Raw genomic sequence first — 16397 nt, 5'->3', positions numbered from 1 at the left:
CCACCCTCAGGGGCAACTGTCTTCCACGAAATCGGGCCCTGGTGCCACAAAGGCTGGGGACCACCGCCCTGAAGGACCCCCGGAATCGGCTCACGCACCGTTCGGGCATGCTGCTTTTTGGCAGGTGCTTTTGGGTTACTTGGCAGATATATTTCCAATCTTTTCATGGGCTACGATGTGTTACTTCTGCATAACCCCCCGCCTCACTGTGCCACCTTACTGACAGCCCGACAAAGCAACAGGCAGCCACGCGCTCACTTACGGTGGGGTCAGTCCAGAGAGAACATCGCGCACACTCCTGGCAGGGGGCCCCCGGAGAGCGAGGGTGCTGGCAGAAGTGGTCGTAGCCATTAATGGACACTCGGCAGAGGTAGCACATCTGGGCCCCGCAGCGGCAGGACATGCGGTTACAGCCTTCGGATTTGATGAGGCCGGTCCCACACTTGTGGCATTTTCTAATGCGGGCAGCAGTCATCTTCTCTTCACTGCAGAAAAGAACACATGGTCGGAGACAGCAGGGGAGATGAAGAACAACGAACAATCCGGCCATTAAGTACTTCTCTCTTTCCACATGGGACTGCCCAGCCCTTCTGGTGACATTCGAAGAGGGAAAGGAGTCTACGTTTTGGAGTCTGAGAACTGGGTTCAATTTATCAGTTAACCTGGGGGAAATTCCTCACTGACTGGAGACTCGGTTTCCTTATTTTTAAATTGGGAAAACTCAATTTTTGAGGATTACAGGTAAAATAAAAAGCGCCCTGGCACACAGCACTTAGAAAATGATTATTCTGTTTGTTATAGGGGTCTGGGTCGGTTTAAAATGGAGAGAAAGAACTCAGGTCAGGGTCTTCCAAAATAATGTGTTTGATGTATACAAATCTGGACAATGGAGAGCCAGTAAGCCTGCATCTTAGCCGTATCAGCCCCTTGGATTCTTCAGTGCTTGGCGTGGGGCTGGGACACACACAGCTGGGGGCATGCCCCCAGCCAACGGAACCCCTCACTCCCAGACTTCCTTGCAGCGAGGGGGTGGCCTCACACGGCTCAATGGGAAGCTACTGCTTTCCAGCAGCACTTTAACTGCTGTGGAAGGGCAGACGACCAGGGTCACGATGGCAGGCCTTGGCTCTCTGTCAAGAGCCAGCACCGGTGAGCTAAGTTATGGCCGCAGTACGCTCTACACAACGCTTGTGCCCTGGCCTTGCCATGTTTGCGCCTGTCCTCCGCTTAGAATCGAGTCCTTGAAGGTAGAAAGCGAGGCTGTGCTGGCGTACCCAGCTGGCCCCAAGGATGGGCTTGATGGCAAGGTGTCAAAAGGTGTGCCTGCCGAGACTAGGGAAGGGTACAGAGAACCCAAGGTGACAGCCCTGAAGTTGGGGCCCATCCCACTGCTCCAAGCAGTCACGATGGACCCAATGCGGGGGGGGGGGGGGGGGGGGACGGGGGCGGGGGGCGCTGACCGCTGACCTGCAGGCCCCCGCCTCGGGCTGACTGAGGAAACACAGCCCCCCCTCCTGCTGCTGCAAGCCTCCCTGCTGGGCGGGAGTGGCCCAGGGTCGGGCGCAGGGTGAGTGCTCATATTTAGAAGAGTACTGTGGCAGCACGCTCCTTAGAAGCCAGGCCATTCCTCAGAAATAGAAAAACGCAGGAGGAAATTGGCTGCTTTCGTTTAGGTCTGATTTCCGAGTGACTCAGAATGAAGGCAGGCAGAGATCTGGCTTGAAGAGAATTTGAACCCAGTGCAGGTCACTGAAGAACAAACGAGGTCTAAGCTTTGCTGAATAGGAAACACTGTCAGGCAGACAAAGTGTAAATAAAGTGAACCTATTATTGCTAATTAGGGAACACACGTGTTCCTGATTTCAGTCACTGGGCAGCTGTGAAGACACCTGTCCAAGCTCCATGTTAAGACTCACAAAGTTCTGATGGAAAAGTTTCCAATTTGAAAAGCTGCGACCTAACACAACTGTAATTTTAATTTTTTTTTTAAATTTGAGAGAGGTGAGAGAAAAAGACAGACATCAGTTTGTTGCTCCACTCGTTCATGCATTCGCTGGTTGATTCTCATCTGCGCCCTGACCGGGGCCAGAACCCACACCTTGGCAATGCTCTCACCAACCGAGCTACCCGGCGGCCAGGGCACAGCGGCCACTTTCCGCAGCACAGACCTTCCTGTACGGGCACCCTCGAGACTGAGGTGTGGCTCTTGGTCACTGCACTCTGGCTCCCCGGGGCTGGCTGACTTATTCCCTGGCCGGCTTGTAGGCTGTAGTGGGGGAGAGGAGTGGCCGAAAGAGCCGAGGCCATACAGCCCCTCCCGAAGGTTTAGGGAGAGGGTGCGCTGGCTTGTTCTGCCCCACCGCACGCCAGTCGCCAATGGGAAACAACACTGGGTGCGGTGAGGGAGGACAGGCACCCCGAAACGGAGGGGGACGATACAAAGACCGCATTAACCCCACCTTGCTATTCTGCCCGAATAGCTATTCAGCACCACATGAACACCCTTGCAAGTCCTTTGCTTTTGCAGAACAGTTCCAGGCGGGGCCGGAATGGCCTTGTATCCAAAAAGGATTGCTCTTATGGGATGTAGTGACTACCTATCCAGTAACATAAAAATGCCAACTGGTACCGAGGAGAAACCAGTTGATTCTTTAGGGAGAAGAGTGATTTGGCAACTGGGTTCTGAGTTAGGCAGGAAACCAGCAGCCCCACAGGATGCGTTCCCGTTAGAACAGGAAGAGCAGACAGCGCTGCAGCTGTCTGGCGAACTCGTGTTCAAACAGGAAGACTCACTACCCTCCCCTACATAACCAAGAGCGATCCCATGATCCCACGATTATTTTTCTCACCGCTATTTCAGTACGTTGGGAGCTGTTTTCATTTGCTGTGGCATATACTATTCAAACCCTTAAATGGCTTTCCTTTTGGTTCGCAGGCCGGCACTCAATCCACTGAGCCACACCAGCCAGGGTCTAAATGGCTTTCCTTTGTGAGCATGTGCACATATTTCTTATTGTGGTAAAATGAACATAAAATTTACTGTTTCAACAATTTTAAAGTGCACAATTCAGGAGCGTTTAGTATATTGCCAAAGCTATGTAACCGTCAGCATCATTTAGCTCCAGAACATTTTCATCACCTGAAAAGTAAACTCCGTCCCTATTAAGCAGTAACTCCCCACCCCCCTTTCCCTGCAATAGGTGATCTGCTTTCTGTTTCTGATGGGTTTGTCTATTCTGTACGTAGGTAAATATCCATATGCCTATGGACGTTTCATATAAATGGAGTCATTGAAGATGTGGCCTTTCGTGACTGGCGTCTTTCACTTGATGCATTTTCAAGATCCACCCACACCGCAGCACGTATGTTCATTTCCAGCCAGGTGACAGTTCCTTCTGTGCACATACGGCACTTTGCTTACAATTCACCAGCTGACGACCACTTGGGCTGTTTCTACCTTTTGAGTGTCTTAAGTAACGCTGCTGTGACCATTGTTGTGAGACGGGTTTTTGTTGAACGCCTGACCCATCTCGTACCGCTTATTTCGCTGCACTTTATGATTTGGCAACAATAAACTGCTTACAATTTCCCCTGCAGACACTGCTGCTTCCTACTTTGGACACTTGGGAACTGGCAGGCCTCCTCGGCTCTCTGATCCATGGAATAAGCACTGTGTGGCGGGGAGAGGAAGTGGAAGCCCACAGAACACCCCTGCCCTACAAAAAGTACTACCAGGTTCCTGTGGCACCTCTGAGATCGATGCCACCACCGAGACGCCAAAGGGGCAGGGCTGCTGACTGCCACGGCATCCCCCTTCCCTCCTCTGGCCTGTGCAGAGAACGGGCGCTGGGCCTGGTGCGTCTCTGGAAGCCTAATTAGGTGCTGACTCTAATTGCTGCTGCTGTTCCAGATGTCATTTCTCACCACAGTGAGTAAACAGAGCCTCTGGCGATTGGGATGCAGCTATTGAGCTGGAAAATACTTTTATTCTCTGTCCAATAAGCAGAGAACACCAGGAGCAGTTGGCAAAGACCGGGAACATCTGCTGGCCGATAGGACAACACGGAGGTCAATATTCAAATGACACGCAGACAGAGAACCGGGAGCAGCAGGTGCGCCGGGACACGCTAACACGACGCGTGCGCGCCGGCCAGGGGCGGCAAGTCTCCTGGGAATAAGAGATCTGTAACCGTCAGGAGGCGCTGGTGATCTGGAGACCAGACGTGAATTATTAGTTAAGCTATTGCTCCCAAAGCCGAGCACACGTTGCTGTATCTCGTATTCCTAACGCCAAAGAAGGCAGTCACGGACACTCGGGACGCCTCTCCGGAGTCTGGAACGAACACACGCACATTTGCATGTGCTGCTCTGATCAGTCACTGCTGATATAAAGGCTGCCAGGTTCAAGAGCGACCTTCTGGCTACTACTGCACCCAGTGGGGCTCCTCTTCAGAAAGCCCCCAGCTCTTCTCCTTCCAATCAGCATCTCCTGGCCCGTGACTGAGCCCTGGAGTAGTCCAGGTGCCTGACCCTTGGGCCTCAAGAACCAGTATTGGGCTGGGCATCACTCTGTCCCCAACTCTAAGACCTCCCAGCAGAACACATGTGACCAGGCGCAGCAGGCCCTGCATGCAGGAAGTTACCTGTTTACATGCCTGCATCACGTCTGTGAACCAGGGACTTCTGCTTATGTCCCAGGGATTCATTCCATTAGATATCCCACGTGGAAAATGCCATCCTGGCACTTTAGTCTTCATCATAACCCTACAAATTGGTAAGAGGGTGCTCTGTGCTTTACAGATGAGGAAACTGAGGCACAGGAAATTAAAAACTTTGCTCAAGGTTCTTAACTGTAGCTATCTATAGCGAGCACCCCGGAAACCCGTACTGACCACTGAGTAAGACTCCCCTCCAGGGGCAAAACGAAGGCCCGAAGGGCAACAGCAGAAGCAGCAGACACCCTCCCGCCTCCCGCCTCCCGCCTCCCTCCAGAACCGACAGCGCACAGCGACGGGAGCAGCTTGGCGGGGAGCTGCCTCCGAAGTCGGCTGGAAGGCAAGTCCGAGCAAGGCCCTGCAGCGTCTCCGCCCAGCTGCCGAAACCAGCGCCCTGCCTAGCAAGGGGACTGTTCTGAAGAAACAGTCCCTTCTGACGTGGCAATCACGATGAGGCCACGTCGCCGGTCGGGCTGGCGGCCACGCTGACTTGCAGAGGCTGGCTGACAGGTGGGGGGAGCGACACCAGGCTCTTCCCATCGCAGTGGCACGTGTGATTCTGCGTGTCGCTGTGCTGGCTTTCTGCTGGGCTGGAAACCTAATTCCACCTGCCAAGCCCTCGGCCATGTAAGGTAAAGTGCTCAGGTGGGGAGGCCAGGGCACAGGCGGCTCTGGGGGCCTCTGTCCTGCTTACCACACTGTCCTCTGGCCCCCGGAGATTCGCACCCATCCCACATGCGAACTAGTCACCTCATCCCAAAGACCCCAAAGGTCTCGCCCGTTACAGCACCAGGTTCAAACCCCGAATCTCATCTTACACCTCCTCAGCCCAGTGGTCCCAGAGCGCATCATCTAAACAGACTCCGGAGAGGACCCCCTTGGACACACCTGCTCTCCATCTGTGGGCCTGAGAAACTAAACGAACGCGTAATCTGCTCCTAAAATACAATGATGGGACAGGCATAACAGTTACAGATATTCTGGTTCCAAAGGGGAGCGAAAGGGAGGGAAGGAGGAGTCACACTCCCAGTCCCCTTGGACACCCAGCCAGGCAGCCTCTCGTACACCTCCGACCCGAGAACAATCCTCTGTGGTTTGGAGGCCCTGCCCTCTCGGCTCACGGCTCTACTTTCTGCGTAACCCCCCTTTTTCCAAGAAAGGCTGTGGGTACTTGCACGGAGCAGCTCTTCATCAGCCTGTGTCTTGCTTGCAGAGTTTTGGGGTCTGACAGGCTTCTTTCATTTCATACTCCTTTGCTCTTCCAGTCCACGCTGGCGGTGTTCCTGCTGATAGGAAGTTCTCACAGACCTCGTGGGTCCTCCGTTTACGTCACAGGGGTGCACCCCATTAGACACAGAGCTCATTCACAGACACCTCCCAGATAACCACAGCTCTCTCTTTGGCTCCTGCGCAGATGGCTGAGTAACAATGCCTGCGTTTCCCAGAGGCCGCCTGGTTAGATTGGGAGGACCTGTGAGTCACTCCCTTAATCTCTTCCAAGAGCCTTTGTGTGACGGAAGGCTCTCGGCATGCTGAACACATCCTTGCTTTTTCTCTAGGGCACTCTTCTCCTGTGAGTGAAGTCATCGACTGCAGGGTCTTTTATCATCTGGATAGGGTGACAATTTCAGAAACAATCACATCCCATTCCTTTCTGTTAATAGCTCTTCCCTCAATTTATCTTCCACTTGGATTTTTCACTTTTTAATACTTTGCAGGACACAAATTAGCTGAGCTTTCTGCCATTACACAAGGGTTCCCACTCCTCCTAGTTTTCAATATGTCCGTTTCCGAGTCCTCACCAGCGGCACCTTTAATGTCCTTATTTCTCCTAACACCAGTCCGCTGATGGTGATTTATGTATTCTCCAAGGAAATTTAGGTTCTGTCTGGAATGCTCCCCACTTACTTCTGAGCCCTCAATTGTGGAGTTTCTGACGTCCATATTTCTAACGGTCTGTCCAAGGCCGTCTAATCTTCTCCCATCATGCTGTTCGGAGTACTTCCCGTTCCACCTTGTCCAAGCGCAAACCCCCCTCCTCGTCTTCAGGGGCCTGTGACAGCAGTGCCCCACCGCTGGTGCCGGGACAAACCGCCGCAGGTCCGTCACCGTGCAGCTCTGCAGGCCAGAAGCGCAGCGCAGGCCTCGGCAGTCCAAACTCCGGGTGTCACCCGCTGGCGGCTCCAGGGGAGGGCGCGGCTCGTTCGGGCTGCCGGCAGGACTCACTGCTCTGACTCCGCAGGGCCGAGGTCCCGCTTCCTAGGAGCTGCGGGTCGTGCCTGCTTCTGGAGGCCGTCCTGTGCCTCGGCTCTCGGCCTTCCTCCTCTGCCTCCCAACCCAGCAAGGAGAGGCAGGGTCCTTGTCATGTCTCTCTGACTGTCCATCGGACCAGAGAAAGGCTCACTCTCTGCTTTTAAGGAGTCATGGGATCAGACTGTGTTCACCTGGATAATCCAGAATAAGCTCCCCTTGTCAAAGTCCATCACCTTAATCAGCTCTGGGAAGTCCCTTCTGACATGTCGGGTGACACAGTCACCGTTCCCGGGTTCCGGAGATCAGGGCACGGACGTTTCGGGGGCCGCTGTGCTGCCTACGGACCTGCGGCGAAGAGCACAGCCAGGAAGCCGCCTGACGTGCCATTTGCTGTGTGACCACGGGTAAGTCACCTGGGTTCTGTGTCTCAGCTGTGTCATTTATGAAACGAGGGTGACAGTACCTACCTGTGGTGCAGACTTGGAGGCTGTTAACTACCCCAAATAGGCATTTCTCTCTTCATTTTTTTAGTAACAAAACCTGCTCCGTAACCTTCACATGTAAGCTGCACATAAAATCACTCAGCTGGAGACTACATGTGGTATCTGCCTCAGAGCACGCTGTGGCCACGTGACTCAGTCTAGACCGACAGGGCATAAGCAGAAGTAACATGTACACTTGCGGCATCATTACAAACCAAAGGACAACTGCCTGCCTGGCAACTTGTCTTTCTCCTCACCCATGGGCTGGAGTGTGGCTGTCCCAGTCCGACGGGCGAGGACGCCACCCGGGGTAATGGTGAAGCAATGAGATAAAGGAACCTGTGTCTCTCAATGACCTCGTGGGACAGATCTGCCCCGCCCACCTGGCAAGGCTGGACTATTACACGAGAGAGAAATGCTTCGGTAGTGCCTCCATGTGTTTAATAAACGACTATTTGTTAAGCACTCAGCCACACAGGGAGCACCACACAGGAACGGCTCTTGCTCCTGACTGCACCCATCTGCGTCCTAGAGGCTGTGGGCCCACTCAGTGTCACCAGTGTCCTACAGCAAGTGCACACAGAGCACACCGGTGCCACCCAACCTAATGACAGGGTGCTGCTTATTTCCAACATTTCAATACTAAGAAAAGAAGAACCAACACACCCAACCTAATGACAGGGTGCTGCTTATTTCCAGCATTTCCATAGTAAGAAAAGAGGAACCAACATACACTGAAGTCATACACGCCAGGCACGTGCTGTGCTGCATCTGACCCTAAGAATAGCTCTAGGAGGCACAGAGACAAGGACACGGAGGGTTGGGGGCTGGGTCACCGTCGGAGGCCACTCCAGGCTGAGGGAGCTCGGGAATGCGCTCTCCCCACGTGACTCGCAGCCCCTCCCTGCGTGTGTGCGGGGGCGCCGGGGCTCACGGCACTCACATGGATGTGCGGTACTTGATGTCGTCTTTTTCAGCCAGCTCTTCGCAGGTGAGGCCGTTGTGCTCTTTCCAGAGTCCCTGACACTTCCTGCAGGTTTCCTGGGGACAAAGCAGAGACACACAGACACCTGGTGAGTACAGGGAACGTGAAATGAGCTTCTCTCACCTGGATTCCTGCGGGGGCCCGCCCTCCCTTCCGCAGGAGTACTGCCACAGACGCCCCCACAGGCAGAGGCATGAGACGAAAGCCCGAGGACATTCTCTCTCTGGGGAGCAGGACGACGCGTGGCTGGCCCTGGCCAGTGGGGCTCAGTTAGCTGAGCGCCGTCCCGTCCACCGAAGGGCTGCGGGTTCAGTCCCCGGTCGGGCACGCACGGGAGGCCGCCAGGTGATGCTTCTCACATCAATATCCTCCCTGTTCCCCTTCTCCTCTCAAAAAGCAATGGAAAAAAACCGAAAACGTCTTCAGTTGAGGATAAAAAAAAAAAAAGGACTAATTGTTTCCATCATGCAAATTGTATAAGGCTTTCTGAAATGCCAGGACACCCCCTCCCCGCCAAAAACCCAAAAGACCTATTTATGGGATTTGGGAATTTTAAAAATAAAATACTGTGAGCTGCCTGAGGGCAGGGTCTTACTGATTTCTGCCATCCCTGCACCCAGTGTCTCACAGGAATGGTGTAGATTAGGGTGACTGGGGGCCCTTGGGGGAGGCACCCCCTCAGGCATCCTCCCTCATAAACACGGACTCCCTCTCCACAGCTTCACTTCCTTTATAAACGTGAATTTTAAAAAATACTACTTTTTATTCTAGGATCACTCGTAGTTTATTTATAAACTACCTCACATCAATAATAGAAATTTAAAAATGTTTGTCAAGTTTAATGTCCATAAATGGAAACTAGAACCCTAATAACTCCAGTTAAGGAGAAGACACTGTCGGCTTTAACTGGGGGGACAGTGAAGGCTGAGGAACAGCCGGTGCAGACGCGGCCACGGGGCGGGGAAGCCCACAGGGGCCTAGCGGGGCGACTTCTACCCTAAGAGCACTAGGAAGGCGTCCAAAGGTGTCAAGCGTGGAGTGACATGATCAGCTTTGTGATTTTACAAGACTGTTCTTCATGGCGGACAGGCTGGCAGGAGGAAAGAGTGGCAGCGTAAAGGACAGTGCGGAAGCTGGGGACGTCACCCAGGAGAGGTCACGGAGGCCCAGGCTGCGGGGCAGGGGAGCACGATGGGAAGGTGACCGATCTGAGAGAAGCTTGGGAAGCGAAACTGGCTGGCAGGCGGTGGCCCAGCTCTGGGAGTGAGGAGAGGGCGGTGTCAGCGGTGACACCCTGATTTCTGGTGCGTGCAACACAAGGTGATAGCAACACAAGTGGAGCTTGGGGACAGTGGGGCGAGGCCTGGCGTGGGCGGGGGGAGGACAGGCTTTACGATCAGGATTTGCCTGTGGGACGCCGAGCAGAGGTGTCGGAGAGGCAGGGGGGTGTGGCAGTTCAGCACCGGGGAGTCGCTGGGCTAGAGGTCACCAGAAGACTCACTAGACGGTCCTTCCCCACGACTTCTGAAACCACGTATCGCTGCATCTCCGCGTTACTGAGCACTCTAACGTGTAGCGGCAGGCTGGCTAACATGCACAGAACGGGGTGTACAGCACCGATGCCACCCCTTCTATGGTGGTGGGGGCAGAAGACAGTCGTGTATAAAACCGACCTGAAAGGATGGCCCAGCAGCTGTCAGTACTGGTTGTCCCGAGTGGCTAGGAGGCAGGGCTGAGCCCTCGTGGTGACGGCCCTGAGTCTTGTACTGCACTAAAGCACTATTTAACTAAAAGGTACGTAAAACGTAAAGCAAGAAAAAAATGAAACGGACTCCTTGGGAAGCGGAGACCCTGCCCCGCCCTCTGGTGGGCACTGTAGAAAGGCTGCAGTCAATGGAATGAGGCGGGGGTGGGGACAGAGACGAGGGGATCGGAGGGTCTATGTTACATGCTGCTGCTTCCAAGGCAGACGGTGTTCTCCGGCTCCCTAATTACACCCCTGTCAGTGCACAGAGGCAACATCAGTAGTGGCTTCATCACCACACACCAAAATTTAAAGCAGCGTAAACCCTCTTTTTAAAAGGCCTCGTGCCTGACTATTCCACGAAACCGGAGCATAAACAACAGCTGGAGAATAGATGAGCTGGTATCTGGATCCTAACCTTCAAAACAACACCAACCGAGCCTCCGGCCAGAACGGGCCTGGTAACAACGCCTGGCATTTAGGTAATGTTTGCAGCGTTCCTGGCAGTCCAGTTACTAATCCACGGGGCCTTCTCACAAGGGAAGAGCCCGTGTTCCAGGGGAGGCTCAGGTCCACCACAGCAACACGACCCGTCCCCGCTGAGCCAGCGGTGGGAAGCTGCTGCTCGTTCCCCCCACCACAGAGGTCCTCCTGCAGGTCCGCGTGTGGGTTCTCGGCCATGGTACCTCGCAGCGGTCCCAGAGAATAAAACCGAAATGTCTTCGAGAAGTCTAGCTAGCTAAGCACTGAAACCCACAATTAAAACAAGGCAAGCAGCTGACAGCTGGGTAAATGTAACATTTGGAGCGTTCTTGCTTTCTCTTTAAAAGACGGACCCCCCTTCTAAACTCAGCATCTGCTTTACTAACTGCAATTCTCTCCTCTCAAGTGCAGCGAGGCTTGGTCCCTGGGCCCAACACACACTTCAACGACATTAGGCAGCAGAAATGCTCTTGGACATTTCCAACGTGAAGAAATCACATTCCTCAGAGTGAGGTGAGTGAGAAAGTCCCAAGGACCATTGGAAGGCAGAGTACACTTGAACGAGTCACTTCAGGACCCGAAGGCCACACATCCTGGCCATCAAATCTCATCGGAGACTGTGCTCTCCGAGGCCCGGGCGCATTTCTGCATCAGGAGGAAACGGCTGATCTCACCCAAGTCAGGAGAGACAGCAAAGCAGAGAGGTGGGGCTGAGCACACCCAACCAGTGGGGTCCCCTTCCCGCCCGGGCGGACAGCCCTCTGTGAAGGACCTTTCCCAGCTGTGATGGCCACCAAAGCCAAGTGTCTAAAATGTAGGACCGAACCGTCAAACACTGCTAGTGAAACATTCTCAACAGGTTAATATTTGAACGAGCATAAAAGGGTTTCATGCCATTACATAAAGTGATTTAAAAGCATGATTTACTTAACACCACCCTTTCAAGTTTCTTGTATTTTTGTTACATTTTGCAACGCATGTGACAGCAGCAGTGTTGTCACTGGGCGGTGTCCTGCCCCACACAGCCCTCCTGGCAGAGAGCCACGCACCTGCTGCTCTAGATGTGGGGTTCCCGGCAGGGTCTGCAAATGCCCCAGGGACTGACGGGGCTGAGGTCAGAGGCAGGAAGACAGCCGAGCACAACGGGGCGAGTTCTGAAAGCGACGAGGGAGAAGTCTAGAGGAACTTCTAACCTGGGACCCCTGCTGGGCTGGTGGAAACAAGAACTTGGAGCGAGTGATGCAGGAGCGGCAGCAGACTGAGCGAGGGCGGGAGGACCGGCGCGAGCGTAGGGCTAATTTTAGACCAGTGTCTGGATTCAGCCTCAGTATCTGCTGAGCTGTCATTCGTCGTGGGCTGGGTGGGATGCTGGGGATGTGGCAGTAAGCACGGGGGCCTCAGTCTCTACCTCCCGGGAGCTCACGGGCTAGCGAACAGAACAGGCGTCACACCACCAATGTATCTAACCACAGCTGTGAGAGGGACACTTCCGAGGGAAGGCATCGGGCGCGCTCAGGGCAGGACAGCAGTTACATCAGGGATGAGAACAGCCTTTCTGAGGACACGGCACTGACACGGGAGCCCGAGGGTGAGCAGGTATGGGGGAGGGTGTTCTGGGCAGAGGACAGAGAGGATGCGTGCCAGGCTCTGCAAGGAAGGGGGCCCGTCTCATCCAGGGGCGCAGAGGGAGTTGGTGTGGATGGAGTCTGGGGTGGGGGCGGAGGGGTGGGGGCGGAGGGGTGGGGGAGTAGTTTAGTGTGGACGGTGGTCAGTCCTGCGTGCAGGCACTGGGGCTGGACGGACGAACTTGGGAAGACAGGCTGAGTGGGTGAAGTTGTCCTTACATTTTCTTTATAAGAAAGGGGTTATTTTTATTTATTTATTTTTTAAATTGTTATTTATTTTTAAAGAGGGAGAGGAAGAGAGGGAGAAAGAGAGGAAGAGAAACACCGACGGGTGACAGAAACATCAATCTGTTGCTTCTTGCACGTGCCCAACTAGGGACGTGGCCCGCAACCCAGGCCTGTGTCCTGAGTGGGAACTGAACTGACCACCTTTCAGTTCGCAGGCTGGCACTCAGTGCACCGAGCCTCACCGGCCAGGGCATCCTCACATTTTCAAAGGATCCCTCTGGCTCCTGATGGCGGAGGGCCGTCTAGCTACGCTGCAGGGCCCTGCAGCAGCCCCCTCACTAAGCTAGGGCCAAGCAGATAACCTCTAGGGAAACAAGCCCGAGAGTCCAGATTCTGTTCTTGGCCAGACTTCCTCTACAGCCCTCCACAAACTCCTTCCTGAATCACGCTGGGCCAACACTGAGCCCGGCAGGGCTGAGACGGGCCTGGGACCGGCGAGATAGCAGCACGCCAATCTTTCCTCGTCAGGAATAACAGAACCCCTTTTCCTATACGGTTTCAGAAAGGGACGTAATTATTTTAAAAAGGCTTTCTCAGCTTTGGCTCTTCTGATGGGTTCCCCACTGGAACGCCGTCCGTAAGGGGGCGCACCTTTGACAAGCACCTCGAGCATTCGCGTCCCTCCCGCTGCCCGACGGGACTGGCTCCTGGTTCCACACCCAGACGTCTTCGGGTACCAGGCGCTTTACATGTGCATCTCACCCACTCTTCACAGCAACGCCACAAAGGAAGCACTGGAACGTTAGCCCCATTAAAAAAAAAAAAAAAAAAGGAAACGAGGAAAGGGAGGCTCAGAGGCACATTCACTTGTCCGAGGCCACACAGCTACGGACTGCAGTTCGCACGGTTCCACAGCCACTTGCTCTCTCCCTGCGACTCTCGTGCTCGCCAGCGCAGCGGCCGTGGGCAGGAGCAGGGCATTGTTTGCTGCAAGCCCAGGTCCGCAGGGCATGAGACAAGCCCCAAGGCTACAATGGGCACCTTGTGTAAGGAGGCCGCAGATGCAGGATCAGCCAGGCTGCGGAGCAATGAGTGTCAGGCTCTCCGAGGCGCGGCCGCCGCCGCAGCTGTGCGGTGCCTGCTTCCTGCAGCGCTGGGAATGGCCCAGGGAGGCACGGGACGGACCAGGGCTTTTTAACGATGATGACAGGAACCTGCTCATCACTGAGCAGCCTCCGACGGGGCACGTGGGAAGCAGCTGTTCCTCCCTCAGCCAGCTGCATGTCGGGCAGGCACAGGAGGAAGCGTGGTTTTAGGTTCCCATCAGATGCACAGACAGACAGGCTCAACACGACTGTCCACAGCAGACCCGGGGGTCAGTTACCTGGTCCTCCCTGAACCAGCCCCTGGGCCCACACTTGTAAATACCGGCACTCACGTCTCTAAAGGAAGCCAGGACTACGACCCATGAAGACCTGGTCGTGACAATGCTTGAGATCGTTACCATCACCAACGGTGCCCTGGGTCAAAGTCCTGCTCCGAGTGGCGACAGGGACAGGGATGATTTCTGCACCAGAAGGACGACAGCACTCTCACCCATCCTGAAAGCTGCCCACAGTGACCAGGCTCTGTCCTCAGCAGAGAATCAGTGGACAAGCAGCCTCTGCCCTCCCAGAGCCTACATTCTGGGACGGGGCGCGGGGAACGACTGACTGGCTGTATGCATCTTACACAGAGTGAGGACGCCTGCTTCCCAGCTGGTGTTTCGGCTCAAACCTGAAGGGCCTCTGGTCGAGCGGCGGGAGGGGCTCAGAGGCAGCACCCCCAGCAGCCCTCGATGCTTGTCCCGGCCGGCACGCGCCACACAGCACGCGCCACACGCCCGACACCCTCCACCATGCAATGCCCTGCCTAGATGTCCTTCCTCCGCTGGCAGCGTGTTCTGGTCATGTTCTCATTTCAAGTACCAGGGGCTCTGGGAAACCCAAATGACCTGGGCATACGCCGGCGCTCTCCCCCTGGCCTCCCGGCGCACATGGCTCAAACTCTTTTACAGCGCTTTTTATAACGCCTTGTAATTATCCGACCACATCACATCTCCAAGGAGCCTAGCACTCCTCGCAGGCGAAGACTATGCCCTGGTGATCGCTGCAGACGGGCTGGAATGGAGGCCTCCATCCATCCAGGCTAAAACCAAGTTATCTCTGCGTGCCCGTTTTGTGCCACATGGGGACGCACTGGTGAACGGGCCACGAATTCCTGACTGCGAGCTGACTTACGGTCCAGCACACTGTGCCTGTTATCGCTGCGCTTCTGGGGACTCACACTGGGTCTGACAGACACAAGGGGCTGAATGTATGAAAAATCACAGGGAGGAAGGTGGCAAGACAAAGCGCAACCCCCCCAGGCAGAGGCCCCACCACCACTTCAGGCACTTCGCACCTACAGGAGGTGAAGAGAGACTTCTTGGTAAACTGACCCTTGCCCACAAGAATGTTATTTCCTTCCTATACAATCTTCACATTTATAATTATGCAAAGTACGACGACAATTTTATGAGAAAATCAAGTTAAATATGAGGCACTCTCAGGTTAATGCATTAGGGTTTGTCTTGAGGATACTGGTTATATACAAGGAGGGACCTAAAAAAACTTGGGATTTACAAAAAATTATGTATTTATTCTTACATGTTTAAACTTCAATCACCTTCAAAGTACTCTCCATTTGAGGCAATACGCCTATTGAGACTTTTTCCCATTCCTCAAGAGTTTTTGAACTTGTTGATTTTGATGCCTTTTAGTGCTTCTGCTGTTTAAGGTATATTTTATTGGTTATGCTGTTACCATTGTCCCAATTTCTTTTCCCTTTGCTCCCCTCCACCTAGTACCCCCTTCCCTCCAGCAGTCCCACCCCCCTTAGTTCATGTCCATGGGTCGTGCATATAAGTTCTTTGGCTTCACCTTTTCCTATATTATTCTTAACTTCCCCCTGTCTGTTTTGTACCAACCAATTATGCTTCTTAGTCCCTGCACCATTTCCCCATTCCTATGATTCTGTTCCTATTCTGTTTGTTTGCTTAGTTTTATTTTTTTAGGTTCTGTTGTTGATAGTTGTGAGTTTACCATTTTAATGTTCATAGTTTTGATCTTCTTTTTCTTAAATAATTTCCTCTAACATTGCATATAATAATGGCTTGGTGAGGATGAACTCCTTTAGCTTTACCTTGTCTGGGAAGCGCTTCACCTGCCCTTCTATTCCAAATGACGGCTTTGCTGGAGAGAGTAATCTTGGTTGTAGGTCCTTGCTTTTCATCACCTTGAATACTTCTTGCCTGTCCCTTCTTGCCTGCAAAGTTTCTTTTGAGAAATCAGCTGATAGTCTTATAGGCACCCCTTGGTAGGTAATTCTCTGCTTCTCTCTTGCTGCTTTTAAGATTCTCTTTATCTTTCACCTTTGGCATTTTAATGATGATGTGTCTTGGTGTGGTCCTCTTTCAGTCTAGCTTGCTTGGGATGCTCTGTGCTTCCTAGACTTGTATGTCTATTTCCTTTGCCAAATTTGGGAAGTTTTCCTTCATTATTTTTTCACATAAGTTTTCAATTTCTTGCTCTTTCCCCTCTCCTTCTGGTGCCCCTGTGGTTCAGGTGTTGGCACGTTTCAAGTTGTCCCAGAGGTTCATAAGCCTCTCCTCTTTTTTTTCGATTATTGTTTCCTCAATCTGTACTGGTTGACTGTTTTTTTCTTCCTTATGTTCCAAATCATTGATTTGAACCCGTTTCCTTCCCTTCACCATTGGTTTTGTGTGGGTTTTCCTTCTTTTCATTTAGCATAGCCTTCACTTCTTCCCATCTGTGTTTGCCATACTCAAGCATATCTGTCAAG

At 53.4% G+C, this 16397-nt stretch overlaps 2 protein-coding genes across 3 annotated transcripts in view; both read right to left on the bottom strand.

Moving 5' to 3' along the window:
• Positions 1-16397, bottom strand: part of LOC150001078 (E3 ubiquitin-protein ligase RNF216-like) — a 51069-nt gene that overhangs the window by 14902 nt on the left and 19770 nt on the right. Inside the window, exons 1-3 of one of the 2 annotated variants that reach the window (XM_090288651.1) lie at positions 6624-6705; positions 5923-6324; positions 263-485 (exon numbers count right to left, since the gene is read on the bottom strand). In XM_090288651.1, the coding sequence (XP_090144777.1) occupies positions 263-485; positions 5923-5957 (258 nt within the window). In that variant the 5' untranslated portion in view covers positions 5958-6324; positions 6624-6705. Of the gene's footprint in view, positions 1-262; positions 486-5922; positions 6325-6623; positions 6706-8393; positions 8492-16397 lie in introns of those variants that run through there. The other variant, XM_090288652.1, reaches the window with a different exon arrangement.
• The window catches only part of RNF216 (ring finger protein 216), a 73731-nt gene continuing 69338 nt past the window's right edge, over positions 12005-16397 (bottom strand). The window contains exon 22 of the mRNA XM_090290272.1: positions 12005-12088. Coding sequence (XP_090146398.1) covers positions 12005-12088 — 84 coding nt within the window. The remainder of the gene's footprint in view (positions 12089-16397) is intronic.

This window comes from Furipterus horrens, unplaced genomic scaffold (genome assembly GCF_987537825.1).
Source record: "Furipterus horrens unplaced genomic scaffold, mFurHor1.1.pri manual_scaffold_10, whole genome shotgun sequence".
Lineage (NCBI taxonomy): Eukaryota > Metazoa > Chordata > Mammalia > Chiroptera > Furipteridae > Furipterus > Furipterus horrens.
The sequence above is the reverse complement of the archived record's forward strand: the minus strand, read 5'-3'. Positions and strand labels throughout refer to the sequence as shown.